The sequence below is a fragment of the Durio zibethinus genome, chromosome 2 (genome assembly GCF_047325235.1).
Source record: "Durio zibethinus cultivar Kanyao isolate XHJ-2024 chromosome 2, ASM4732523v1, whole genome shotgun sequence".
Lineage (NCBI taxonomy): Eukaryota > Viridiplantae > Streptophyta > Magnoliopsida > Malvales > Malvaceae > Durio > Durio zibethinus.
Window position 1 is genome coordinate 1,674,974 of NC_143163.1, and position 27,444 is coordinate 1,702,417.

At 32.4% G+C, this 27,444-nt stretch overlaps 4 protein-coding genes and 1 non-coding gene across 5 annotated transcripts; all 5 read left to right on the forward strand.

The window, feature by feature from the left end:
• The first annotated feature begins 36 nt into the window (after positions 1-36).
• On the forward strand, positions 37-3,923 carry LOC111308663 (kinetochore protein). The gene is made up of 4 exons (XM_022907174.2): positions 37-1,247; positions 1,911-2,157; positions 3,104-3,250; positions 3,487-3,923. The coding sequence occupies exons 1-4, from the start codon at positions 163-165 to the stop codon at positions 3,715-3,717; spliced, it is 1,710 nt and encodes a 569-aa protein (XP_022762909.2). The 5' UTR covers positions 37-162; the 3' UTR covers positions 3,718-3,923.
• An 828-nt stretch (positions 3,924-4,751) lies between these two features.
• Positions 4,752-10,108, forward strand: LOC111308664 (uncharacterized). The gene is made up of 5 exons (XM_022907175.2): positions 4,752-5,879; positions 6,304-7,070; positions 7,158-7,250; positions 8,748-9,518; positions 9,630-10,108. Exons 1-5 carry the CDS (start codon positions 5,765-5,767, stop codon positions 9,711-9,713), a joined length of 1,830 nt encoding a protein of 609 aa, XP_022762910.2. The 5' UTR covers positions 4,752-5,764; the 3' UTR covers positions 9,714-10,108.
• A 6,210-nt stretch (positions 10,109-16,318) lies between these two features.
• LOC111308193 (uncharacterized) lies at positions 16,319-18,605 on the forward strand. Its single transcript, XM_022906512.2, has 5 exons — positions 16,319-16,677; positions 16,832-16,969; positions 17,080-17,436; positions 17,533-17,646; positions 17,754-18,605. Exons 1-5 carry the CDS (start codon positions 16,414-16,416, stop codon positions 18,465-18,467), a joined length of 1,587 nt encoding a protein of 528 aa, XP_022762247.2. The 5' UTR covers positions 16,319-16,413; the 3' UTR covers positions 18,468-18,605.
• A 5,048-nt stretch (positions 18,606-23,653) lies between these two features.
• LOC111308665 (uncharacterized) lies at positions 23,654-27,380 on the forward strand. The gene is made up of 10 exons (XM_089744855.1): positions 23,654-23,826; positions 23,928-24,038; positions 24,176-24,241; positions 24,388-24,549; positions 24,654-24,767; positions 25,204-25,275; positions 25,486-25,569; positions 25,679-25,779; positions 26,110-26,194; positions 26,773-27,380. The coding sequence occupies exons 1-10, from the start codon at positions 23,749-23,751 to the stop codon at positions 27,163-27,165; spliced, it is 1,266 nt and encodes a 421-aa protein (XP_089600981.1). The 5' UTR covers positions 23,654-23,748; the 3' UTR covers positions 27,166-27,380.
• On the forward strand, positions 26,349-26,496 carry LOC149519861 (small nucleolar RNA snoR135). The gene has a single exon (XR_016335309.1). It is a non-coding gene; the product is annotated as a small nucleolar RNA snoR135 (small nucleolar RNA).
• Positions 27,381-27,444: the final 64 nt, after the last annotated feature.

A 27,444-nucleotide genomic window follows, 5' to 3' on the forward strand; every position in this document is an offset into this window, starting at 1 on the left:
GTCTATAGCTCCCAAATCCCAATGGCAAATAAAGCCCTACATAAAGGCTCCGAACCCAAACACATATTGAGCGGGAAAACGAAAAGCTGAAAAGTGAAAAAGCCACTGAAAGATCTCAAAAAGAACTCAAAATCAAACACCGCCTATCTAGACCGAGGAAAAATGAGGGGCATCACTCGCGGCCGTCCCACTGACTCCTTCAATCCTCCGCTAGCACAACAGTCGCGTGATTCCGATGCCAGCTTTGCCAGTAGCCGGCCCTCTTCCATCGGTGTGGGCCGCGGCATCTCCTCCGCCGAACCCTACTCCGATCGCGCATTCCAAGCGGCCACCATCCGCTCTATCAACGCCTTCTTCTCCTCCCATTCCATTCCCCTTATGTCCACCAAACCCTCTCAAGCTCCTTCCGCCAAGGACCTCTCAAATATCCTCACCTCCCTTCTTTCCCTTATCGATTTTCCTTGCTCCAAACTCGAGGACGACCTAGGTTTCCTCCTGAAAACCCTAAATTGCCCCTTCAAATTCAACAAATCCACGCTCCGTGCCCCTAATACCCCCCACAATTGGCCTTATTGGCTTGGTATCGTTCACTGGCTGGTCCAACTTGCAATGTACAATGAACATTTATCTCAGAATTCCACAACTTCTTTTGCTCAAAATAATAGCATGAATGAATATGCATTGGAGAGCTACACGCGATTTATACATGGCGAGGATGATTTATTGGAGGTTTTAGATAACCAGTTCATGGAGAAGGTTGAGAAGGAGAGGGAAAACGTGGTGGAGAACAACAGGGCTTTGGAAAAGAGTGTTGGAGAACTGGAGGCGAAAGCAGAGGGACTAAGGAAGGGGCCAACAGAGAGGGAACTGTTAGAGAAGGAAAAGACTGTGTTAGAAGAAGATGTGAAGAAGTTTCATGCTATGATCGCTGAGTTTACAGGGAGGATTGGGGCAATGGAAAAGGTGTTGGAGGAAAAGGAGAAGGAGTTGAATGCAAAGGAAGAGGAGAGGAGGCGTATTTGCGAGGAAAATGAGGAGCTTAAAAAGAGAGTGGAATTGCAAACTTTTAATGCCAGAGATGTGGAAAGGATGAAGAGGGAGATGCAGGCTGTGGAGAGGGATATTGTGGAGGCAGAGGTTGCGAGGAATTCATGGGAGGATAAGTCTTGGGATCTTGATTCTACTATTGGACACAAGTTTAAGGAGCTAGTTGGGCTTGCAATGGAATGCAACCAAGCGATTAGGAGGTTTTGTGAGCTTTTAATTTGCATATCTTCATTGTGTGTTGCGTGTTTATATATTTGATGCAGAATTTGATTTCCTATTACTGATGAGTTAAGTTGAAATTTAAGAATGTTAATAGTGAGGGTCAGTGAATTGAATAGTTTTGTTTCCTTCTTTGAAAGAAAATGGAATTTAAATGCATGAGTTTTTAGTCATTGCAGAATGATTCCTGAACATGAAGGTGAATCCCTGGTGGGAATTGGAATGCATAATTGCTATGGATAAATGATGCTTCACATTTTAAACAATTTGTTACATGCAATGCATTTCCTTGAAAGCTAAATATGTTAGGTGTAAGGTTGAGCCTTTGACAGAAAATTTGCTGAGTATTAGTATCTTTTCCTTGGTTTCAATGTATTACAAAATTTTATTTTGAAGTAGTAATGAAATAACGAACTTGTCTTTGAGAGTTATTTTTACCTTTGACCCAGGGGGTTTGGTCAAGATTATCTTCTCAGATTCTGTTCTGTAAAGTCTCTTAAATCCTGAACAAAATTTTACTGTAGCTTTGATTGTTTTGGTTATGCTTAAAGTTCTTATTTTGAGCAAGTTGTTAGCTTATGCAAAATTTCACCTAGTGCTTAGTAACAATTAATAACGTTGCTGTCATTTTTTGGAGGTTTTAGGTTAAAGGTTGGTAATGATTATCAGTATGAGGTGAATGCTAAAGGCTCAACACCTGCTGAGGTGATGGGGATCGACTACAAAGCTACACTTAAGCCTGAGCTTGAAAGGTATGGTGACAACATAAGGGAGAGTTCTAAGAAAAAGTTTGAAGACATGATTATCCTTCAGCAACAATCAAAAGAAATGGCTAACATGATTGAGGAAAAGAAAAAGCTTATTGCTGCACTTCAATCCCGTATTGATGAAGTAAGTGCTTTGAAATCAGGTCTTCACACTATGATAGTGGTACATAGATATTTACCTGTCAGGATTTGGACCTGGTCTCCAACTTTTCGTTCCTTTCCAAAACCTTGTTCAATCTCACTGTTATGAAAATTGAAATTCTATAAACAATACTTTCTGGGACCTGTAAAAATAGTACAGTATGTGGATCTAACAGAAGTCACTTATCAGGTGGTAGAGATTGTTCATGAAAATTTGATGTTCTAAAGCTGAAACTTCATGCTCAAAGTTATGATTGGTAACTCAGTCTTATGGCTTATAGCATCTGAACTCTGAAATTCCCTTCAGTTATCACTTACAAATAGGTTCTTTCATTGTCCTTACTCCTTAGTCATATAGTTGTTTGGAGACTTTTTCTTGCCTTACCTGCTGATACTAGCTTTGTTTGAGTGTCTAGTTCTTTGTTTGCTTCTTTGAAGTATCTAAGCATGTAGGAAGTGCAAGATGATACCTGCATTAGTTTCCACATCCTCTCACTTGTTTTTGTTGTTTAATTGGGTTATTATGTTTAGTTCCTTCTGAAAAAAAAATATGATGAATACAATAACAAAACCATGAATTTTCCATGATGTTTTTCATGTTGAAGATATTGTATTCTGTTGTGAAAATGATAAGAAGGCAGCTGACCACTGAATAGCCTGAATTTGAGAACTTCTTAATTTTGGCTAGAACTTGCAGGGTTACTCTACTCCATCTTGATATCGTTTTCTTCTGTTAACCCTCATGCCCAGAGACAATTCTTACACTTTTACCCTATTTTTTTATCACTTGACTTCTATTCCCGTGAATTCTATTTGAGTGGTGCTAATGTCTGAAATTGCAAATACCGTTTGTTGGTAATGTTCAAACTTGTAGTTCAAAAAGGGCCACTTTTAGAAATTAACCTTCTGTTATTAATCATTCTTGTTAGGTTGAATCCCATTTAAATTTGTTCAAGAAGGAAATGCAGGAATATGTTTATAGATCTACTGCAGAAGTCAAGAAAATGGTTGAGGATGTCCAAACTGAGGCTTATAAATTAGATATCACAGAAAAAGAAGCAGCAGAGATTCTGAAGGTAGGCCTTTTTGTTCTTTTGCTTCATTGGTTAAAAATAAACAGATAAATTGTGAATGTTATGTAGTGCTTACTAGTTATTAGTATTAGGGAAAGTAGATTTTGTCATTTTAAGGTGAATGCAATGATTTTCCAACACTCCCCTTTATTTTGTGAGAAATTTAAATACAGTGCTTCCAATAAGGGGATGAGTGCCTCTATGATCCCTAATCAACATTATCTTTTTCCTTGACAAAGGCTTCGCAACTGAGGTTGCAAGAAGCAATCCAACAAAGTGAAGAGGAAATTCAGATGCATGCACGTGAACTTTTTATGATGGTTGATTCCGTCTCAAAATATAAAGAACATGTTGAATCCAAGATTTCAGAGATGAGGGTCAGCCTCTCAGAAACTGCAGCTGCCGTATCAGATGCTTACAAGGGTTCATTGCCAGCACAATTCTCTGGTACTGCAAATGCAAGTCAGTAATATTAATAGAAAATCTGTAATCTATGATTAAGTTTGGTCTTTTTGCTTGTGTTCAAAGTTTGAACAACTATTTTGCTTCTCACTGCTGATTCGTAGTATCAGTTATAGAAAGTTGCCATGCCATTTCCGACATTGTATGTAAGGGTTTGTTTTGATTCAACTGTTGAATGTTTTTCGCCAGTATTTATTTATAATCCTTATTCTTATTGTGTCAGTCTCAGTCTCAGATTTGATGTTTGAAGTTACCATCAAGAGAGACGATATCATTCTTTGAAAATATTGATAACAATCATGCGTTTATATAATGTCTGGATCTGTGGAAGGAAGGAAAGATAAGTAAGGGATGGAATTGGAAAGATAAAAAAGAAATGAAGACATTGTACTTTTCGATGTTGTTGACACCAAATTTGAAATTTAGAGAAATAAAATTAGATTTTTATATAATTTAAGAATATATTTTATTTTTTTCATTTTCTGTTTTACTAGATAAAAAAAATTTCGATACAAGTACACTTTTTCCTACCTTTCTAAAGAAGTTTCGCGGCCAATGAGCTTTGAGTGTGCATCAAAGGCCTATGAGCTTTGAGTGTGCATCAAAGGCCTATGAGCTTTTATTGTACATAAAATTTGTGCATTAAAATGAAAACGGTGTCTGGCCCAATTCGACATAAAAGATCAAACAATTTGAAGCGATGATTGTTGTTTGTTAAAGATTTTCAAAAGGGTAGATAAAGAAAATAAAATCAGATATGGACTACGGACTTTTCTTTTAATTCACTTAATCCAAGAAACATGAAATCATAAAAAAGCTCAACTTTTTTTTTTTTTTGCTTTTTTCTATTTTCTTCGTCTGCTTCAGCGAATCATCAAAGTCTAAATTTTAGAAAGGAACAATTTCCTTCTCATAATTAATATACTAACACCTCAAAATAAACTAAAAAAAGAAAAAGAAGTACACACAAATTATACTTCTTATTATATTATTCTCTTTGTTTCTGTCTCCTATATAAAAGACTCTTGCCCCCTTCCCCTTCACGGCGCAATTCCGAAGTATTTTCCTCTCTATCTCACACCCTCTGTCTCTCTTTCTCCCCAGAAGTTCACACCAAAAGACTACGTCGTTTCATAAATTTCCTTACGCCAAAAAACAGAGAGGCAGCCGTTTCTTTTAATTTTCCTTCTGGTTTCTGATAGTTTTTTATTCGCTGAATTGTGCACTGCGTGAGAATTGAGGACGCTGAAGCGTCGATAGCCGTACAATTGAGGTTCTCTTTACTTTTTAATACGTTTTCGGTGATTTTTACGGTTAGCAACTGAAAATCCTTTTCATAACCTGAGAATTTGTTTCGTTTTACTCTGTTAAGTACTGCTGATAGTATAAAAAAGAGGAACATAGGTTTTTGAGAAGGGTTTGTTGAAGGGGATGGTATAAGAAAAATTCAGGGTTCGATTTTTTTGTTATTTACTATAATGGGTCTGGGTTCTTCTTTGACAGCCGTATCGTTTTGTTCTTTCTTGTTGAAGGGGTAGAATTGTTATTTCAGATGAGAGTCTTGGTCTTCTTAGTTCGTTCTTGAATTTTGAAGAACCCTAGAAGAAGCCCTTTTATTGAAATATAAGGAAAAACAAACTGCTATGTCCTTTTAATTGCAGAAGCGCTTATTTACAGAATTGCCCTTTTTGAGAAGAATTTTGGAAACTCTTCAGTAAGATTTTATTAGTCAGCAATACCATAATTGATGTTTCTTTGAATTGATTGATCAATTGGTTGATTTTTGACGGAAGTTTGGTGACCTTAAAAGTATATATTGTATAGAAGAAACACAAAGCAAAAACCTAAGTACAGTGTATAGAAAAGTTTTGAAGAATTTTGGAGTATAATAGTGACCAACTTAGACAGTTCATGTTAGGCAAGCTATTGGATAAGTGAAAGTGAATTTAAGGGAACAGAAGAGTTTTGGGAAATATTGAGAAGTTTATAATCTGTAAAAAGAAAATTAGAAATGCAAAAATTTTTCTTTCTCCATGATAACGTTTAGAGAGAGTTATGGAAAGAAGTGAGCCTTCATTGGTACCGGAATGGTTGAAGAGCAGTGGCAATACTAGTGGTAGTGGCAGTGGCAATTCAAATCACCAATTTACATCATCATCGTCGCACTCAGGTAATTTCAATTTATGTCTCCATGTTTGTTATTCCTGTCTTTCATTTTGGTGTTTCAATAACATTTGTTAGTATCTGTATTGGTATCTTTAGGAGAGACTTAAATAATGGCATTTCAGGGATGTATGTAGTGCTCAAGATATTATATATTATGCCTTATTGTTCAAAATGCATATTTTATCTTCATTTTACTAGGTGAAAGAGAACAATATTATAGAACTTTATAAGACTTTTCTAATTTATAGTTTAGCAGTATGTCTCTAGATTTAATTTTTCTATTTAGTTGTCTGCAACTTATTTGCCTAGTTTCTAGTAGCAGTTTTGGTAATTTGCAAATTTGAAATTAATCTCCTTGTCATTCTCATAAAGCGAATTGAATGTAAATGCCTATGTTCTAATCTCTGTTTTGATTGTTTTTGTTATAGACAATCATTCTGCATTGAGGCAGAGAAATAAGTTGTCTGTTGGCAGTGATCATGATATAGGCCGGACACCTATTTCAGATAGGACCACTTCTGGGTATTTTAGAAGGAGTCATAGTAGCAACGGTTCTGCCCACTCACGGTCTTATAGTAGTTTTGCTAAAGTTCACCGAGAAGGGGGTTTGGGAAAAGATATTAATGGTTACCATGATAGGGAGAAGGCTGTCCTCAGTGACCATAGTAACCGTAACTCCTCCGATTCTCTGGATAGCATGCTTCCAATCATGTTTGAGAAGGATGTCTTACGGCGTTCACAGTCTATGATAACTGGAAACTGCAGTGACAAATGGCCTAGGAAAGTGACAAATGATTCAAGTGCCAACAACAAAAGCAATTACAGCAGTGGTAATGGTTTGCTTAGCATGTTTAGCACTGCTGTTTGTAATAAATCTGCATTTGAACGTGATTTTCCTGTGCTTGGTGCTGAAGAAAGACAAGTTGGGTCAGAAATAGGAAAGGTTTCATCTCCTGGCTTGAGTACTTCTGTGCAGGGCTTGCCAGTGGGTACCTCAGCTGTTACTGGCAGTGATGGCTGGACATCAGCTCTAGCAGACATTCCAGTTGCTGTGGGAAGCAGTGTTGCAGGTGTTGCAGTTGCTTCACAAAATGTTTCTGTACGTTCTGCTTCTATTGCTCCAGCTACGACTACAAGCCTTAATATGGCTGAAACATTAGCTCAGGGGCCTTCTTGTGCTCGTACACCTCCCTCGGTAAACTTCAACATTTCTTCTGTTCTCAACTGTATTTGTTAGAAACTATTTAAACGCTGATATGATCTGATGTGTTTCTTGATGTAGTTAAATGTTGGAACTCAAAGGCTTGAGGAGCTGGCTATCAAACAGTCAAGGCAACTAATACCCTTGGTGACAACATCAACACCTAAAACTCTGGTGAGCTGTTGTTCAGCTTCTCTATTTTTTCGTCTTAAGATACTATTTTCATTTTGGGGGTATATGCTGTTCTTATAATATACACTCTGAGGAGTATATTTATTTTGTATTAAAACTTTTCTTTTAGATCCACTTGGCATGTTTGCATTTTAAGGTTAGTAGGCCATGTATCTTAATCAAATTGTAAGATAAGCTATATATGCTGGTTAATGATTGTTTGGAAATGAAGTTCGATAGTTTTGCAAAATGTATTTTTGTTGTTTGTTGGGGGAGCGAAGTTTTTTAGTTCTTCAGTTTTGTAATGAACTAAAATGTTAAATTGAGCATATTATATGATTCTCTATTCTTCTTTTTTGGGTTTGTGTGTATTTGTATTGGCATGAACTGGTAGATCGTGTGATGTTAGAAGGCATCCAATGCTAATACTGGTTCTCTTTGCTATTGAATCTTGCCTTTTCTTAAAGTCCATAATCAATATATGTTTTACTCTGTCCATATATGCCCATATGTGTATATGAAGATGTCTTTCTGATATGGTAACCTAAATATGTACACATGAACATGCATATTTCTGCTTTTTATGTTTGGATTTTGTTTAGTGCATGTGGCAGTACCATCTATTAACGAATCATGATTTAGCAATTATGTCTGATGAACTGAAAGCATGCATCTTTCTGTTGCTGTCTTATTTAAATTCTTAAGAATTTGGGAAGCATAGGTTACAACTTTCTTGTTTGGCTGGGGCTTTAGTTCAGAATTTCTTAAATGTGATCTTTTTTCTTTTATGATTAAATTCTTAAATGTGATCTTAGGTGCAAATCTCACTAAGAAAGTTCCCTAGTAGCATTGCATATCTCTTTCCGTTACTAATTCATTGAGAATGTTTTGTTTTGCTTTGAAGTGTGAGACCTGTCTGAAATTTCTAATGTAACTGGGGGAAATGTGTGCTGTGGAAGTATTTTCTTATCTATATATAAAGGTGTGAACTCTAAAAGTGTTAAAAAAGTGATTGATCTAAATAACCCTATCAATGTATTATTAAATTAAAGAATTATCACTTCATTGGTTGTTACTTCTTGTTGTCGTGGTATGCTTTTGGTAGCAGAGGTGTCATAGCTTCGAGCCTGGTATTTTATTACTGATTAGGGATTAGGTGACTGGAAAGGGGATGAGGAAAAAAAGGAGAAATTTGATTAATACTTTGAGTTTATCCCTTTTATTTCCCTATGATTCTATGATACTAAGGCTAGCTTTTTACCTTTTTGCCATTATAGTTAGAATCACTGGTGAGTGGTGACTTTGGGCTTATCGTGTAATTCTTATGTTGATCAAAATTGATGCCAATGGATAGAGATCTTATACTAGGTTTCTTTATAAAAATAGATTATGAAGTCAAGCCTGATTTCACATAGTGCTGAAAACTTTTTGAATATTGAATTTAGACTTTGATCAAATTTTTTACGTTACTTTTTCTTTTGCTTCTTGTTTTTCCTATAGGTGGTTAGTCCTTCAGAGAAATCAAAAGCTAAAGCTGGGCAGCAGCTGCATCCCTCACTCTCTCTTAATTACACACGTGGTGGATCTTCAAGATCAGACAGTCTAAAAGTTTCTAATGAGAGCAGGCTTCAGATACTCAAACCATCTCGAGAACCTAATGGGGTCTCTTTAACTACAAAGGATAATTTGAGTCCTACTAATGGAAGCAGCAAGTTAGTGAATAGCCCACTAAGTGTCACTCCATCAGCTGCTGCATCTGCTCCTTTTAGGAGCTCAGGCAATAGCCCCAGGTTTGCCACTGCTGATCGTAACCAGACTCCAATCCGGATAACCGTTGAGAAGAGACCAACAGCTCAAGCCCAGAGTAGGAATGATTTCTTCAACCTTCTAAAGAAGAAATCTACTACAAACCCCGCTTCCTCTGTTCCTGATCCCAACCCTGCTGTGTCACCGTCTGTCTCAGAGAAGTCTGATGAACTTGGCACAAAAGATTCCAGGAGTTCTGTTACTCTGCATGATGGGGGTGTTCCATCATCGGATATGTCAATTGCTGACTTGCCAACTGACAATTCGAGTGAAAGAACCCACAATGGAGATGCTTATACTGAGTCTCAGCAGTGTTCTAGCAATGGAGACAGGCATTCAAGCCTTAATGCGATTCTTTTTCCTGAAGAGGAAGAGGAAAAATTTTTACGTTCCCTTGGTTGGGAAGAGAATGCTGGAGATGATGAAGGTCTTACGGAGGAGGAGATTAGTGCCTTTTTCAAGGAGGTAAGCACTTCTCCAAAATCTAGCTTCTGCTATTCTTTACTTAATCATTTGAAATATCTTCTGATGCTTCTACTACAAGGTTATTACATTTTTTCTTTTTTTTTTGTGCAGTACATGAAACTGAAACCATCTGGAAGACTTTTCCATCGAATGCAGTCTATAGTTCTATTAAACTCTAATAGTCATCTGGATTGAGCTCAATGGATTCCAATGGAGAAGCTTTGACTATAAAAAATTTTTAATTGACTTGGGAAAATCTGATTGGATTTTAGAAAAGAAATATAGGATGCTATGTGTCTGTTACTGTTTGTGAGAGTGGATTGGAATAAGCTACAAACTGATCCAGTCCTAAGAAAAGCAGAGATGTGTTCTTCCTTTTTTTTTTTTCTTTTTGACATAGGATTTCTAAGATATAAAAAGATTTAGAGCTGATGGTAGGAATAGGTTTTTATTATGTCTGCAATGTAAGGATTTGCTGGGGGTTAATAGTTTACTGTCTCTGGGTTTTAACTTGTGGCTGAGGGGCAAAATTCAACAAATAGCCTATGTTTTTATTCATCATTTGAAAAGGAAAAAATAGGAAAGAAAAATTAGTTCTTGTTTTTTTTTTTTTTTTTGGGTTATCCTTTCTTTTTCTTTGTTTCAGACTTAGATTCCATGTCTTTTAAAATTTTATCTTTTACCATTCATTTTTTTTCCCATTTTTCTCCCTAGAAAATTTATTTCATAAATACGCACGTGGGTGAAAGCTTTTTAATTTTTTTGTATCTTACCAGTCTGGTCTATGAAAACTTTTTTCTTCTTCTAGTGTTGTAGATTAGTGCTTTTATTAAGCACCAAAAACCACTTTTGAGAGCTTAACTCAATTTGGTCCTCTCCGCTCAAATAAAGAATTGAGTCCTTTCATCTCTCGCAAGTCAATCTTTTTGCTTAAAAAGACTCTTTCTTTAAATCTTCATTAACCAATTGCCTCTAAGTAAGGTAAGCCAACCGGCGAAGATAATTGCCCAGCGGTACGTAATTGCCATGGAGACTTTAGACGGTACCTACGCCCACATTTCTATAATTATTTACTTTTATTAAGTGTCTATTTATTAGTTCTATTGGAATCCAATTATAATTTAGACTTTTTCTTTCTTTCTTTTAAACAGTTTTTCGAGTTGGGATTATAAAAATTTAATCATAAATCGTATTTTTCATATAATAAAAATCTTTCAATTAAACATTTAAATGAATCATAATACACTAAAGATCTGATTGATAGGTGCTTATAATTTAAACAATATCATTCAAAAACAAAAAACGCCGTAAATTGACTGAAAATCAAGTGTCATAATATCTGAAGCTTAGCCTCAAAGCCCCAAAAAAGAAAAAAATTCAACCCCAAGGACAAAATCGTTAGATGACCTTGACCAGCCGTAAATGGTGACTCACCACCTACGCTTTGGTTCGGTTTTTGTCAAGTAAAAGCTTTGGCTGCTTTGGAAATTTTCTGAGCTAAGATGGCATAGAATTAGGTGAAGTTTGAGGATAATATTATTACATCATCCGATTAATTAAAGAAACCAATGTCGGGTCAACTCTTAATTTTGATTTATTTTGGTTCTTTATTTGTCACTATATTCAAGAAGTGATCGGTTCTTGATTTTTGTAAATTACTCATAAATGCATTTGATATTAATATCACCAAATATATCTATATCTAAAGAAGAATTATCCAATGTTTTTGGTATATTTCTTTGTCAAATCCAGATTTGATGAGAAATAATTAAAAAAAAAAAGTGACATATACCAAATTGCAATTTCATTGTGTTGACTCTTGATTTGAGTAATCTTGTTTTTTGAAAGAAAAACACTAAACACAAGCAAAGTGAAATTATTATTTGGATCATGAAAATTGAGGAAATCAAGACATGATGTGAGAAAATTGAGGAAAGTCTCATCAAAAGATTTCATTTTGATTTAGCAATTTGGTTTATATTAGAAGAAAAAGATGAGAGGTACTTGATTTAATTAAAACCAGATCAAACTAATCAAGGAGAAAATAATTATAAAATTAATAAAAAAAATAAAAATTTTATACCATAAAGGGTGGTAAAATTTTCCCAAAGGATGGAAACACTAGTCTTCCATTGACACTGGTCCCATGCATAGATCTCCACAAAATATCAACAGCTGGTTTTAAAAAAATCTTAGCAACCCAAAGTTTATCACCATTCATCATCAACCATATTAAAATTTTCAATCAAGTTTTATTTATATATAGCGCCAAATGCGGGGAATTTATGATGGAAACTGCAGTCTTCTATACTATATTCTATTAATTAATTAAACAACTTAAAGATTGACCTTGATTGGTGGAAATCTGCTGTTTCACTATGAATCTGGTGAAGGAACTTGGAAACAGCCTGTTTGATGAATGATCAGATTGACAAGTTGGCCATTCTTTTTCTTCTTTATTTTCCTTTCCCTTTTCCATCAGATGAAGTGAGATTGGGGAAAAATATTAAATCTAGGCTATGGTAGAAACTGAAGATTATATATATATATATATATAAGTTTTGCATGATAAATTAGAACCAATATCTAAATAAGGTTAACTTTAGGTCAATGGTAAGAGCAATTTTATATATTTTTTAGGAGAGAGGGAGAGAGAGAGAGAATCTATGCTATATAAATTATAATTTTGGTATATTTTAGTAATGTTTGATGTATAGGATTATTGATAGAATATGATAATAATCATCGTCTATCATGTTTAATTTGTATCTAAAAATAGAGATAAATATTGTAAGGAGGATTAATATCCTCCTGATATAGAATTATTCAATCCTCCATAAGTGGAGAAGATTATTTTTAATTCATGACATTAAACTTACATGTCCAATTATACCTTTAAAATTTATATAAATAATTTAAATTATATAAATTTTGAAGAAGGATAAGTTTGACAAATAAATAAATTATCTTATCATAATCCTTGCATATATCAAACACAAAATATGATAACATTATTTAATCTAATCCTATTAATAATATTATTTTATCTTATCGTATCATAATTTTATATACTAAACAAAACCGAAAGTCATATATTATATATAATTTATCGTGTGATATGTAATAATAGTTCTATTTTTTCATGAATCATCGATCGGTTATATACTTATAAGATTTGGTTTACATGTGAAATATGAGATTTAAATGCAATAATACAGAAAGAAAAATCATTTAAAGGGAGTAGGCCTTTGCAAAAGAAATATATATATATATATATATATATGCAAAAAGATTATATGCTCTTATCTAATACAATAACTTCACACATTCGTATAATATATAAAATTTCAAAATTCTATTATAATCCATAAAATTTTTTTAATATTATTAAATTAAGTCCTTAAAATAAAAAGTAAATGTATGAAATGAGCTTACAAGATGAGTGCATGTAGCATATTCATAAATTTAGCCTTGATTAGAAACAAATTAATTCAAATCCTTCTATCATATAAAAGTAAATAGACCTTCTAGTCAAAGAAAGATTTCATTAATATATACATACGGCAAATATTTTATATTTGATATATTATCAATATGTAAATTTTATAAACTATCAATGGATCAGATAATATCATTTCGTTAATGAATAAATATCAACTCTTAAAATAAATATATAAAAAATTAATATATTTTTAAAATTTACTTATTAATGAAGTGATTTCATTTAATTTACCTTATTAATAAGATAATATCATTCGATTTTTTAATAGTATATAAAATTTATACATTGATAATACATCAAATATTTATTACAAATATTAGTTTATTTGAAATTGCATTCGGGGGAGCATACATATATCAGGCAACAGGCAAATTATTTTAATATATATATATGGCATAATAATTTGCTTGCCTTTTCGTGGTTTTAGCATTTAAATAATCTAGTTGACATGTGAAATCAAAAGTATAAGAGTAAGAGACGGGTTTCTCTTCTCTTAGTGCATATACATATATATAAATATATATTTTTAAGTTTGTTAATTAATTAATTCTTGCTCTTTAGTTTGGCTTAGCTATTAATTATTAATTATCATTCCCATCAAAGAAAAATTCAACGAGGGAAATGGCTGCGGCGTCGCTTTCTCCGAATACGTATAAAACCATGCCAGCAGCATCTCTCTCCGTTTCCTATACTACAGCATACAAGCACAATAAAAGGCACATTAAATTACATAATTTCTCATCCTCAAATTATAAATAATTTAAATTATTTTGCACATGTAATATGCATCAATGGGAGAAAACGAGAGTTTTCTCTAAGTTAATGATGTGTTGTTTGCATATCTTTGATATGAATAGTTAAAGGAAGGACAAATCTTTTTTTCAAATTCAAGAAGAAGAGGGTGTTAGAAGAAATTAGAAGAAAGCTAGCTGTGTAAGGTTGAAATGCGGCAGCAATTATTATTAGGCCTATAGATAAAATGATCATCTTTAACAATTTTTTTTTTTTAATAAAAGAGGTCTTATCGAAATAATAAAAAAATATATTATATATAGTAAGCTTTGATAAATCTATAAATATTATTTTTTAAAAATAATTATATCAATTACTTGAATTAATTATCGGGTTTATAATCATCTATCACTTTAAATATATAATGGTAACAATAATTAATCTACTTTACAAAAGGAAGTCATGTGTTTGCACGATCAAGTGCTCTTTAACATGATTCATGAATTTTTTTGAAATATTTATTGACAATTGATGATTTGAACATGTAAACAAGGCACCATATAGGAGAGAGTGCAATTCTCGAAAAATTCCATGCTTAAAAAATTACTATTAACAATTCAATCATTCAAAAGCATTTAAAAAGGTTTTCCATTATTCAATTGTACGGGTTGGAGACTTTTTGTAACATCTTTTAAGCTAATCCCATTAACTTAATTATATGGAGTTGAATCTAATTCATAGGAAGGATTCCAGGAGGCTTGGGGCAAAGCTTTTTTATCATTCAAAAGCAACGTTTCCCTAAGTTCTTGGTAATTATTGCTTTTCCACTTAATTATCATGGCTAGGTATTAGAGAGATTAATTAGAAGTAAATTTTTTTAATCTTAATAAACCCTATGCTTTTCTTTTCCAATTTGCTTTGTCTTTTAATACTTACAAGGTAAATGCCATAGACTACTTTCTTAAAAATCAAACACATAGAATGATAGAAATCACCATCCATTTAGTTTAGTTTAGGGTTTAGAACTAAGTATCCTCCATGAATGTACTTCAATTTAAGTTAATTTATTAGTCCAATGACTTTGTGAATTGATTTTCAAACCAGAACATCGATCACACATATTTTATCTAATGAACACAAATATTTTTATAAGAAATATTTAATGAACACAAATATGTTTTAGTACATATGAGAAAATTAAAAAAAAAAAGAAAATTAAAATATAAATAATTATTTATTATATCTTTTAGAGTTCAGAGAATATGCAATGCATTTTTAAAAGATACCAGAAATTAAAAAATTAATGATGACTTTGGTATAATTAAGTTTAGTTTTCCAAGTTAAGATGGATGGTGCTAAAATTATTTAAAAAATAAATGAATTGGTTGGAAAACATGGACCAGGGAGGGGTTATGAGGTCTTCTAGTTGACAATTTCAAGATCTGATTGATCCCTATGAGGCTTTCTCTTTGTTTTGGTATTTCGTACAGGGCTCATATTCCAGTGGGGAGAGAAGATGATGTCAGTGCCCATTTTATTTATACATTAAATTATTATTATTTGCTTTCTGATTGACTAAGAAATATCAACTGCAGCTGTGTATCATTTGTTCTGCTGCACATTTAGGGTGCCCTAATTAACTTTTCAAAGAGAAATGACTTTGCCGTCTTATTAATTAATTATCCCCGAAAAATTGCTATTTTATGTTTATGAAAAATAAAGGAAAATAATTAGAAATAAGAAGAACATTTAATTTGATATAAAATAATGTGTCATATATATGTACATGGAAAACATTTCTAAAAAAAAGGTGGAAAAAAGGTTAATGAAGTCAAAAAATTTTTTTATATATCTTCAAAGAGATATTAAATTCTAAATTTAATTCAATTATTTTATTTAATTATCTAATAAATTTATTTTTTAAATTTTAAATTTTAATATCTGTAATTTTTATTTTCAAACTAACGTATTTCTTTAAAAAAAAGAATTTGTTAAATTATAAAATTAGATTACATCAGGATTTGCTGTAGTAATGGCACTTAAAAAATTATTGCATGAGCATTTAATAGCGTTGAGAATGGCCTAATAAAATATAATTATGTAATGAAGTTGTGCATATTGTTTAATTAAATGAGGGAAAGTACTTCCAAAGCTACATTTCTATTAATTTCATAAGGTTGAAAATGGTGATACTTTTTTTTTTCTTTCCCTTTGGGGGATTTACAATTTTTCGTTCTAACAGGTGCAATAATCAGTAGAGGAAAATCAGATCGATTCTCTAATCTTAAAACATTTATTAATTTTTTTTATTTAATTTAATTTTTATATCTAAGGAAGATCATAGGTGACTAAGTAGGGGCAACTTTGTCTTTATATTAAGAAGGAAAGGCTCAAATAATGAAACATAGGGGGGTGGGGGGTGCCCAAGCCTGCAATCTTAGTAATTAAACAGCCATTTGATTATGTATAGTGTTTAATGAATTGAGGTTAAGGACCCAATTAAAGTCAAAACTTAGATGCGTCCTATTGTATCAATAATACGTCTTTGAGACGAGGGAATTGACTTTGGTGCCTCAAAAGCAGCATTTTACAGACAGAGAGAGAGGGAGAGAGAGGAAAGAGATTGCAAAATCAATCCATCTTCACAAAATAATAGTGGGAATGGAAAGAGATGAAGAAAGGAAAATGGAGATTGATCTGTCCCTGAAAATAGATGCTAAAGAAAAGGAAGAACAAGAGGAAGAGGAAAAGGAAGATATGGAAGAAGAGGCGAAGGATTCTAAGATGCAATCAGAGGATGAAAATCAAAAAGAGAAAGCTGTAGATTTGCAAGATAAAGAGGAGACAGCAGTGGCTTCCACAGGGGAAGTTGAAGATGGTGCACCATTGGAATTGTCCTTACAAGCAAAAAACAAGGCAGAAGAGGTAAACTTAATTGGCTACTTTCATCTTGTTTTCTTATCTCTTTACATATGTGTTTGTATGTGCACGGATGCGTTGTATAAGAATACTGCACATATGATCTGAATATGCATGTTAGTTTAATTTTCTATTATGTATGTATGTATTTGTATACTAGTTGTCTGTCCTTCAAATGGAGATGAATCGGATGAAAGAAGAGAATAAAGTGTTAAGGAAAGTGGTGGAGAAAACCATGCAGGATTACTATGATCTTCAGATGAAGTATGCTGTGATTCAGCAAAACAACCAAAAGAAGGTAGTAATAATAAATATTCTTTTTCATTTTATTTTCTTTGTTTATTTTAATTTCGTTTTTCATACACTATGAATCTTGACTTTGTGAATTATAATTTGTTTGATCTTTAGGACCCTCAAATCTTTCTATCTCTAAATGGAAATGAAAACTCATCAAGTCAACAACAGCAGGCAATTCAAAGAAACTTAAATGTCAATAATCAAAAACATGGGTCGCCATCACAAGATGATAATGATGAAGGGAATGAACTAGGGTTGTCACTAAGGCTACAAACCAGTTCCAGTCAACGAGAAAGAGAAGATCATAAGGAAGAGCACAAGGAATTAGAAAGTCAAGAAACCCCAATTGTTGCATCAGTGCAAAACAAGCTTCACCAAAGTCATTTATCAGCAATCACAAGCCATGCGGTTTCCCCACCCAACAGGAAAGCTAGGGTTTCTGTTAGAGCAAGATGTCAAACAGCAACAGTAAGTTGAATTGATTATATGATCACTTTAAACTTTTCATTTGCTTAATGCTTGGAGATCAGTTAAATTAAACATTAGTTGCTTCCATATTTGCAGATGAACGATGGGTGCCAATGGAGGAAATATGGTCAAAAAATTGCTAAAGGAAATCCTTGCCCACGAGCCTACTATCGTTGCACGGTAGCTCCAGGATGCCCCGTCAGGAAACAAGTACAATCTTCATATATATAAATATATATATGTCTTTCAAAATTTGCAGCTTTATTATGCTAATATTGTTATTTATCTGAATTTAATTGATCTATTTGATTATTTAGGTCCAACGATGCCTAGAGGACATGTCCATTCTGATTACAACTTATGAAGGAACTCACAATCATCCACTCCCTGTTGGTGCAACAGCCATGGCTTCAACAGCTTCAGCAGCAGCAGCTTCCTTTATGTTACTTGATTCAAGCAACCCTATCTCGAATGGTATCACAAACTTCAGTCAAGCCTCCCTCCCTTACCAAAACCCTTATCTCTTAAACTCATCAGCTTCTCATCATCCATCAAGCATTAGGAACATGAACCTTAACGACCCTTCAAAAGGAATCGTTCTTGACCTCACAAACAATCATCACTTTGATAATCAACGGCCAACAGCTAGCTCTTTCTCCCACCATTCATCAGCTCATCAACAAGCCTTTCCTTGGATGCCAAGCAGATTAAACTATCACAATGCTAACCCTTTACCAAGCAACAGTCCATTTGGTACCAGCTCTAGGACAAACGAGAGAGAATGGAAATCTGAAGAAGATAAGTCATTAGCTGAAAATGTTACAGCAATTGCTTCAGATCCTAAATTTAGAGTTGCAGTTGCGGCTGCTATTACATCTCTAATAAATAAAGAAAGCCAAACAACTCATCCTATTCCTATTGGTTCTTCATTGGCTGGTAGGGAGGGAGAGAGTGGGAGCTCTATTACCAACAATTGGGTACTTGAATCTCTCTCGGGAACTGCTGGTAAGCCCATTCACCATTCACCTTAGAAGTTGGCAAAAATTACTTTGTTTGTTACTAAACTTCAAAGACAGATTAAGGGGTATATACAAAGATTATGTACTTTTATCTTGTCTACATTTGGCTCTCCCTCAATAAGACTTATACTAAAATATTGCCTTTTCTTATTTCTTCTTTTTTATCGTAATTATTAGTGAAATTTCATATATAATTCACGTAATTTAACTCAATCGATGTGAGATTTAAGAACATACAACAAGTAAAATATCATTACTATGAAATTATATTTATGGAATTATTAAGTGGAATGTACTCCCTTAATTTTCTAGCTTTTCTCGTAAGGCAAATGCCTGTTTGCTAGGCTAACAAAAACTTAATATCATATGGTTCTTCGTTTCAATGATTTCCTGTAAATGATTTTTTTTTTCTTTTGGTTTTGCCAAATTGTTTGAAAATTTATGGAGAATTGGAAATGACTTAATGTGGATCACTATAGTTATGATTTATATATACACATACTCAAGTGTCATATATTTGCTTCTCAAGAAGAAACAAAGTTTCAGTGTGTCATACATTTGCAATGGCCTGATATATTTTAATTCTAAGAGCAAGTACTGATTAATCATCTACACAATGTCATATACAGACTAAAATCCAAAATCTTATAATATTTTTAACAAATGAAATCGTAATTTAGGTTAAGAAAAAATGTTATAAATGTTGAAATTTGATTATTAAATTTACTGTATGTCACTTTTTAAGATAAATATATAAACCAATCGAGCTAAAACTTAGATTTCAAAATCTTATAATTTTGAATCCCTGGTTTAAAACTTAAGAATAGAACATTTCTTGTCTCTATAATATTTACAATGGCGTTCATTATTATAATTATAAATAGATAATTTTGGCAGGTAACTTTAATATGTGTAAGGTCAAGTTCTAAATTATATGAAATTAAGAATGGTCCAACAAGAAACTAATTATAATTAGGGTAAGAGGTTAATAGTGAAATTTAGACAGCGGTATATAAATATATATAGATAGTGGTACACATGCTATTCATACCATTATTTTTGTCTAGAGTTGCTTCTCCTTTAATCAAACTCCCTCTTCTTCTTTTCTTCCCCTCAATCATATCTTTGTTATTAAGAAAAAAAACAAAACGAGATATATGAAAAACTATCTCATCCAACAATTAAAGAAAATGGTACTGAATTTCAATAATGGGAACACAAATTTTCCCTTAATTACTTATGTCAAACCCAATGTTTGAAATAAATTGGATTATTAGCTGTATAATTACCACATAAAACAATAAATCCTGGTTTCTTTTATAATTAGGCAAAGTCACAGCTGTGCTTTATTCATAGAACAGAAAATGTTCAGAATTTTGAGAGTTGCAACTCTCTTTTGGCTTTTTCTGGTTATATACTAAAATTTGTCAAGTCAAATTTTAATTTTAATTGATTTTGATCTACATGTAATAATTAATGCTGAACTAGAATCATAGGTTTTAGGAAAAATAATTGCTAAGAGTTGAGTTATTTTTTAACTTTTAAGTGTCATTTACAAATATTAAATTATTGGGTAATGGTTCCTTTCAACAATCGAAATTATCGAAAATTGTTGGTTTTAGACGACGTGAGCCTATGTTTGGAAGTATAGTCTAATTACTGCAATACATAGGAGTTCCCTTTAATAAAGTGTATATTCTTAATCAAATTATGCCAAGCTCTTATTCACCTAAATATTTCAACACAAAATATTTTTTTTTTGTGAGCCCATGAGAAAAATTATGGATTAGAAGTTTCCTCTTAATTTTTTGTTGCCATATTCTTCTGTGTGGTTCTTTTTTAAATACTTCTTTGCTAGTATTTGATTATGGAAATGTAGCATTGTACATTCTTAGGTCAGTTTACATGTGTTAATTGAAATAAGTACACAAATGATAGAAAATTTCACCTTTTTTTCTTAAGGTGCACATTTGGATATATGAAGAGTGATAATTACCAAAAACCTAATTATAAGTAAGAAAAATAAATGCCGTATCAAATGATCATATTTGACAAAAACCTTCATCTTTGCTTTACTTTAAAAATAAAGATGAACATTGATATATTAATGATAGCTGTTAATGTAAAATTCTTTTCTAACAATAGTAATGTTTCAAATTTAAAATAAATCAATGTTTCATTAGATATATAATCAATTAGGTATGGATAATCATTAATTTATTGATTTTTAGATACAAAAGAGGTCATAATTTGATATAAGAAAAAGTGTTGCAAAAGATTTGAATATCAAATTTGTTAGATATATTTTTTAAGAATGATTGTGTCATAACATATAGATCCGAAAATCTATAGCTAGATTTAACAAATAAATGGAATCACCGTCAATCTTTTTTAACTATATGTGATTGGTCATCTAAAGAATTTATCATTTTAAGGAACTTCTAAGTTTGATTGAGAGTCCCTAAAAGAATAAGCTTAGGTTTACAAACCAAAACAAGGTTTAGGAATTTAGTTACATATGGAGAACATTATAGTATCCCCATATGCCCATCCAAAGGATAGTATCATATTATTTTAAATTTATCATATTGTCTTAATTCTAATGGTTTTAAAATCTAATGTTCAAATATTGAAAATAAGTCTTAAAATTCTCCATCAATCTGGTCGAATTCTTAAAAATATTTTCTCATCTCAAGAGTATTTAAAAATTCTATTTGTTTCCTTGAAGAAGCATCATCATTGGAAAAAGATTTAATTATTTTTATTTTTTATTGAAAATATATCTAATTATTCCACCATTTGGGTCAAATTAGAAATATTTTCTCTCTTTTTTAATTTGTAAATTTTTCACTATTTGGGCTTATTTAGATTTTCTTATTTTTTATTTTTTTTATTTCTAATTTTTTCATCATTTGGGTCTATTTATAAATTCTCTTTATTTCTCTTTTTTTTTTGAAAGAAAATAATATAAAAATTATTTTTCTTGAAATTTCATTTAAATTCTTTTACTATTTGGGACAAATTTAAAAAAATTTCTCACATAGAGATTGATTAGAAAATCTATCATATGAAATTTTTTAGAATCTTATGATTGAATAATTGTCACATGTTTTCAATCAAAATTTTATTTGGAAAAGAATACAATTACTTTTATTAAAATTTCATCTAAATTATTTCACCATTTGAGACAAATTTAGAGAAAATTTATCATCTAGAGATTTCTTAAGAATTTTACCATTTGAAATTTCTAAGAATCTCATCCTTAGATAATTTGTATTTACTTTCAAAATTTTTATATTTTTATATTTTTTGTTTTGAAAATAAATATTAATTATTGTTATTAAAACTTTATCTAAATTATTTTACAATTTAGGACAAATTTAGATAAAAATTTTCACTTAAAAATTTTATAGAAATTTACTATTTAAAATTTTTATAAATTTTATTATTGGATAATTAATATTTATTCTCAAAATATTTTATTTTTTTATTTTTTATTTTATTTTTTTAATTTAATCATGCAAAAATACTAAAAAATAAACACATAAAAAATAAAATAAAAAACCAAAAACACAAAAATACTAAAAAAATGAAACAGCTTAGTTCGAGGGTTCGACGTGGCTCGGCTCCAGACGTAAGAAGTGGCTTGAAGGTGTGACTTGGCATGTGACTTAGCTCGGTTCAACAGCTAGGTTCAGCTAGGACGCAGGTCAATGGATCAGGTTATGATCGGGTCGGATCGCTTGTTGGCAAAATGTTCAAATCCTAGGATTTATTAAACTTCAAAACGACGTCATTTTAGCAGTGTATATAATGCTAAAATTTGACTTTTTATCAGATCCCCCTTATTCTCTCTCTTTTCTTTTTTTTTTTTCTCTTTTTTTCTCTCTACAAACTCAGAATTCGGTTGAATATTCAACCAAAAATTGGGAAAAACTGCCAGAAACTAGGAAATCTAGCATGAAATTTTAAGTTTTGCCACAAAATTCATTGAAATCTAAAATTTTTCAGAAATTTTCCAAAAAAGAAATTGCCAAAAATTCCAAAAAAAATCCTAAAATCTTTTATTTTTCTAAACAAACATTTTTTTTTCGCTTTTGTTTTCTCGTGTTTTTTAAGCTTGGCTAGGGTCAAATTTATAAGACGTAATCCGAAGTCGAATAGAAATCTCAATTTTCTATGGACTTTTAGTCTCATTCATCTTCTTCCAATCCATCATAAACTCTTCAACCCAATTTTTCTAAATTCAACAACTTTTTTTTATTTTTTATTTTTTAATTGCCAGAATTAATCTTGTAGACTTTCAGACAAATTAGAATGTCTATCGATTGTATAAACTTATGAAGTTAAAATCTGATTAACCCATCAGTATTACACATCTACTTAGTTCTAAATTCTTATTACTACAATCTTCAACCCAATTTTTCTAAATTCAACAACTTTTTTTTATTTTTTATTTTTTAATTGCCAGAATTAATCTTGTAGACCTTCAGACAAATTAGAATGTCTATCGATTGTATAAACTTATGAAGTTAAAATCTGATTAACCCATCAGTATTACACATCTACTTAGTTCTAAATTCTTATTACTATAGTCTCGAAGGATCATTGAATCAAACAACATGAAATTTGTATAAATATCGAAAATATTCAACTAAACAGAAGATAATGATTTGGTTAATGGAATGTTACTAAAGCTACATACTAAGGGATATATACAAAGCAATACAACTGATAAATTAAATTGTGATCATGGTGACAAAGAAACTTGATTGAATCCACAGTTTTCATGCTAAAATTTAATATTATTTTTGGTGTGTATGTTGCATACTGTATAAATATTGAATAAAAATAATTGAAATAAAAATTTTAAAAGAATATTATATTTATTATATTATTTTCGTCAAATTTATTACATTTAAGTTATTTAATTTTGTAATAAAAGCAGTTAATCAATCGTTTTAAAAAAGGTTAAGATTTGAATGGGTTTGGATTTAATGGGCTTTAATTTCGAAGTTGGGCTTTTGAGTGGTTGTATGTCGTTTTAGATGGGTTTGGATTTCAGTGGGCTTGTTCTTTTCCTTTTTCTTACGGAACCTATCTGCCGAACAGAAACCTTAGCAATCGAACTTGAACAGTTGAACATCCTTGTTACCGTACGCTAATATAATCCTAGGATAAAATCAAATACCTTATTTATTAAAAAAAGAAATAAGACAAAAAAAAAAGCCCTCTTTTTTTTTTTTTTTTAGTTTCTTCTTTCCTTTTACCATTAACAAATAAAAATTACAAAATGGGAAGCACGGCAGTCGAGAAGACAGCGGAGGAACTCCAGCGAGAGATCGATGAGCTCCATTGCCAACAACGCGATGTTTCTCTTTCCTTCTCCTACATACGACTTTACGTATACGTTTTCATATACCATTAGATACAGATTTCAATTTTTTTGTTTTTTTTTTTTTTATATATAAGATTACGGAGAGACTGAGGGATCCTCGTGGGCTCCGAAGGGGAGGATTATCAGGTATCAATCCTCGTAACTTCGCCGCCAATGGTGTTCGTCAGCGAGGCTTTCTTGGACCTGTATGCTTCTATTTCTTTGTGAATTTTGCTTATTCTCTCTTGCCCCTTTGTTTCAGGGCTAATTATCTTTTTATTTTGCTTAGGTTATGCTTAGGGTTTAGGGGTTTTTTAAATGTGTTAACTTTTGTCTGTTATAGGCGGATAGGACTGATGTAGAAGACCAACCTCCGGCTAAGAGGCGATTGTCGTCCGCTGTTGTCAAGGTAAACCTTTTCTTGTTGAATTTCGTTAATTAGTAACTATTGAGTAAGAGTCGACTGAGTTACCTAGCTTTTTTTAAAATTTTTTTCTTGTTTTTGTTATGGGTTCTGAAACATTCAATTGTGACTTTCTTCATTTGGGAGTGAAGGTGGAAGATGGGGAGATTATTGACGACGCTGAAGTGGCAAAGGATGTCAGTGACACGGCTGTGGAAGGATCTGGCGTAATTAATGAGAGTGATAGACGGATATCAACTTTGCAGCAAAGTGGTTCGTCTAGAAGGGATGGAAATCAAAGACTAGTGAAGAAGGTTCCTCTGAACTCTAATTTTTAATTTTATTGAGCTGTGGCATATTTTAGGTCTATGGTGTTAGTGATACTTTTGATTGTTGTGTTTTTTGTCTTTTTGGTTAGGATGCTGAAGCTCCAATTGCAGAGCATGTTCCAAGAAATTTGCCCAAGGATGAGGATCCAAGCTTGATTAATAGGAATAAAAGAATGTTGGGACAGCTTTTAGGGACTTTGGAGGTATTTATTGAGTAGTTGCTGTGTCTTAGCAAAATTATAAGTTGAATTTCCTACCATAGATTGAGATCAAACTGCCCAAACTTGTTAAGTAAAGCAAGTGTTGTTTGTCTACTAGAGAAATGGCTTTTCCAGAAACTGCGAGCTACAAAGTTTCTCAATACTTGGGATGTAGCGCTCCTTTTAATGGATTGGGATTTCAAGTTTAGCCTTCATCTCCGTTTTTGGGGTGGTTTTATATAGTTGGTTCTTGATACAGAACTTGGATAATCAATCATTTTAAAAAATCCCACAAGTTAATTATTTGGTATTCATGTTCTAGAGTCCCCTTTCCTCCCAAAAAAGAGCGTTTGCTTGTATTTAATGCTAATTTTAACACTTTCTGTCTGTAATCTTTTTGTAGATTCATAACAATATCATTTTGTTTGCATTACCGCAGAGATTCAGGAAAGAAGATAAGCAACTTTCAGGGAGAGAGGCATATATGCGGAGGTCAAACTCTTTGCAGAGAGTAAGCATTTGCTATTTCATATTGTGATTGCTAGTTTCACTGGTAAATCAAGTAATTTTTTATCTTTGGTTTCTTATCATTAATTGGCTGGAAAGAACTTTGGATGATTTGGTTTCCATGAAACTCCAAATTTTAGCTGTCTAAAATATAAATAAGTAATACATTGAGCTGTATGGAGATTTACTATTAAATACTTGGATCTCTTCATAGGCTGAGCAAAGAGCTCGTGAAGAAAGTGAAAAGCTGAGGCAACAGGAGCGTGAACAAATTGCAGAAAAGAGGAGGAGAGATCTGGTTTGTCATTGATCACATATATTGCTGTTAGTAAACATTGAAATATGTTTATGTAGAAGGAAGCAAACAGTTCTCATTGTTTTTGTGGGTTTGCTCATCTGTATTTCAGACTCTTAGGGCTCGTGTGGCTGCCAAGGCAGAAGAAAAGAAGCTGGAGTTGTTGTTTCTTCAGTGGAGTGAGCATCACAAAAAGATTAACAATTTTATAAGGTATGTCTGTTATCATTTTTACCATGCTATGGTGTCAGTACCTTTTGGGCATAAAATAGTTTCTGCTTTACTATCCTCTTTTACAATAAAGAGCTCTAGTATTAACAGCCTCTTTGTATTCCAATCTGATGCAGGTTATTTTTAACTTTGGTCCAAAAGTGTCCATATTCACAATTTTATTGAGACAAAGATAAGTTTCTACTCATGTGCGTAGCAGTGTTATAGCAACGGAGACCTGAATGTTCCTGCTTTCTAGGGTTTAGGTAGACTGCAACAATTCTTTTTTTATCATTTTCTACTCATTTTGATTGGTTTTGGAACGTCTTTCAGGACTAAAACAGAGCCTCCAATATATTATTTGCCAACTAAACCATTGGATGAAGATGCTACCATCTGTAAGCAGCGAAAAGAACAAGTAAGTTCTCTGCCGTCTTTCTTGAGGCACTTTGAGAAAAGTGGAATATTTATGAGAAAAACCAAGTTTCCTCAAAAAGGGTGGCTTTGTTTCCTTTGGCTTTTCAACTGTCTAGTTGATGATATTATTACTTTTCAAATTTCGGTCTTTTAGAGTGGCAGGGGTAGTGTGTATCGGCACTGTGCTACAATAAATGCACTGTTTCCGAAAGAGTTCCCTGCAAAATCAATTTTATAAGGAAGATGGGCAGTTGTTTTTCACCCAAATCTTTGTAAATATCAACAATCATCTTCCAGACATCACTTTTTCACTTTTACACCTTATTTTGTGTTTCCTCTTCAGGGAGCAAACTTTTATGTTTAAAGTTTTCCTTGAAATACTTGAATCAGAATTTGGAATTAGCACTCAACAAGTTAGAAAAGTTGAGGCATGTAGAAGACTTTTAATTGGAAAAGAACTCATGATTTTATACATTGATAAAAGTGGAGTTGGGGCCTCGGGGTCAGGTTGTCTAATTGGAATTTTCTATTAATATGCTGATATTCATGATAATATATGTATTTGCATTTGCATAACAGGAATTTTTAGAATGGAAGACAGCTAGGAAAGAGGAACTGTCTGAATATCAGAAACAGATTGGAGAACAGTATGTTGCCAATGTTGAAAAGAAGTTGGAGAGGTGGCAAAATGCTAGGAAAGCTTGGAAAGGAAACAATGACATGAACCTGCAAGAAACAATGGATAAAGAATTGGATACCCATAGACTTGAGCATGGACCAAAGAAGAGAAAGATACCTGGTGGAAACAATGAGGATGAGGAGGATGTAGAAGATATAAATGTTGGCGAGGATGATCTGATGGATGATGCGCTAGGTGTTGATGATAATGGTAGGAGGGGAGATGAGACAGCCAAAGACGAGGCCGAGCCTAACAGCACTAGTCCACCCCCTGATAGTGCCGATCAGCAATGAATGTAACCAATTTCGTAGGTCAATCTTTGAGAGGTTTGTTTTGTTTTTTCTTCTAGGTTTTGACATGTTTCCTCTTTTTGTTTTCTCCCGCTCCTTGCGAATTACAAGATAGATTTGAGATGTTTTAGTGAACGGCCTAGTTATGCCAATTATCATTTATCTAAACAATAGCTGCGAGTTTGAATCTAGAAATTTGTGGAGGATTATCACCGTTATCCATGTGCAAAGTATATATCAAGTTTTGAAGTTTGGGGTGTATAAATTTGAGGATGAGCTTGA

Excerpts from the sequence above, each read along its gene's own strand:
- LOC111308664 (XM_022907175.2), top strand. The coding sequence starts at position 5,765 with ATGGAAAGAAGTGAGCCTTCATTGGTACCGGAATGGTTGAAGAGCAGT. Across the intron at positions 7,251-8,747 it reads CATCAACACCTAAAACTCTG|GTGGTTAGTCCTTCAGAGAA; the intron begins GTGAGCTGTTGT and ends TTTTTCCTATAG. Across the intron at positions 9,519-9,629 it reads TTAGTGCCTTTTTCAAGGAG|TACATGAAACTGAAACCATC; the intron begins GTAAGCACTTCT and ends TTTTTTGTGCAG.
- LOC111308663 (XM_022907174.2), top strand. The coding sequence starts at position 163 with ATGAGGGGCATCACTCGCGGCCGTCCCACTGACTCCTTCAATCCTCCG. Across the intron at positions 1,248-1,910 it reads TGCAACCAAGCGATTAGGAG|GTTAAAGGTTGGTAATGATT; the intron begins GTTTTGTGAGCT and ends TGGAGGTTTTAG. Across the intron at positions 3,251-3,486 it reads AAGCAGCAGAGATTCTGAAG|GCTTCGCAACTGAGGTTGCA; the intron begins GTAGGCCTTTTT and ends TCCTTGACAAAG.
- LOC111308193 (XM_022906512.2), top strand. The coding sequence starts at position 16,414 with ATGGAAAGAGATGAAGAAAGGAAAATGGAGATTGATCTGTCCCTGAAA. Across the intron at positions 16,678-16,831 it reads CAAAAAACAAGGCAGAAGAG|TTGTCTGTCCTTCAAATGGA; the intron begins GTAAACTTAATT and ends TTTGTATACTAG. Across the intron at positions 17,437-17,532 it reads CAAGATGTCAAACAGCAACA|ATGAACGATGGGTGCCAATG; the intron begins GTAAGTTGAATT and ends CCATATTTGCAG.
- LOC111308665 (XM_089744855.1), top strand. The coding sequence starts at position 23,749 with ATGGGAAGCACGGCAGTCGAGAAGACAGCGGAGGAACTCCAGCGAGAG. Across the intron at positions 24,550-24,653 it reads ATCAAAGACTAGTGAAGAAG|GATGCTGAAGCTCCAATTGC; the intron begins GTTCCTCTGAAC and ends CTTTTTGGTTAG. Across the intron at positions 25,276-25,485 it reads GGTCAAACTCTTTGCAGAGA|GCTGAGCAAAGAGCTCGTGA; the intron begins GTAAGCATTTGC and ends ATCTCTTCATAG.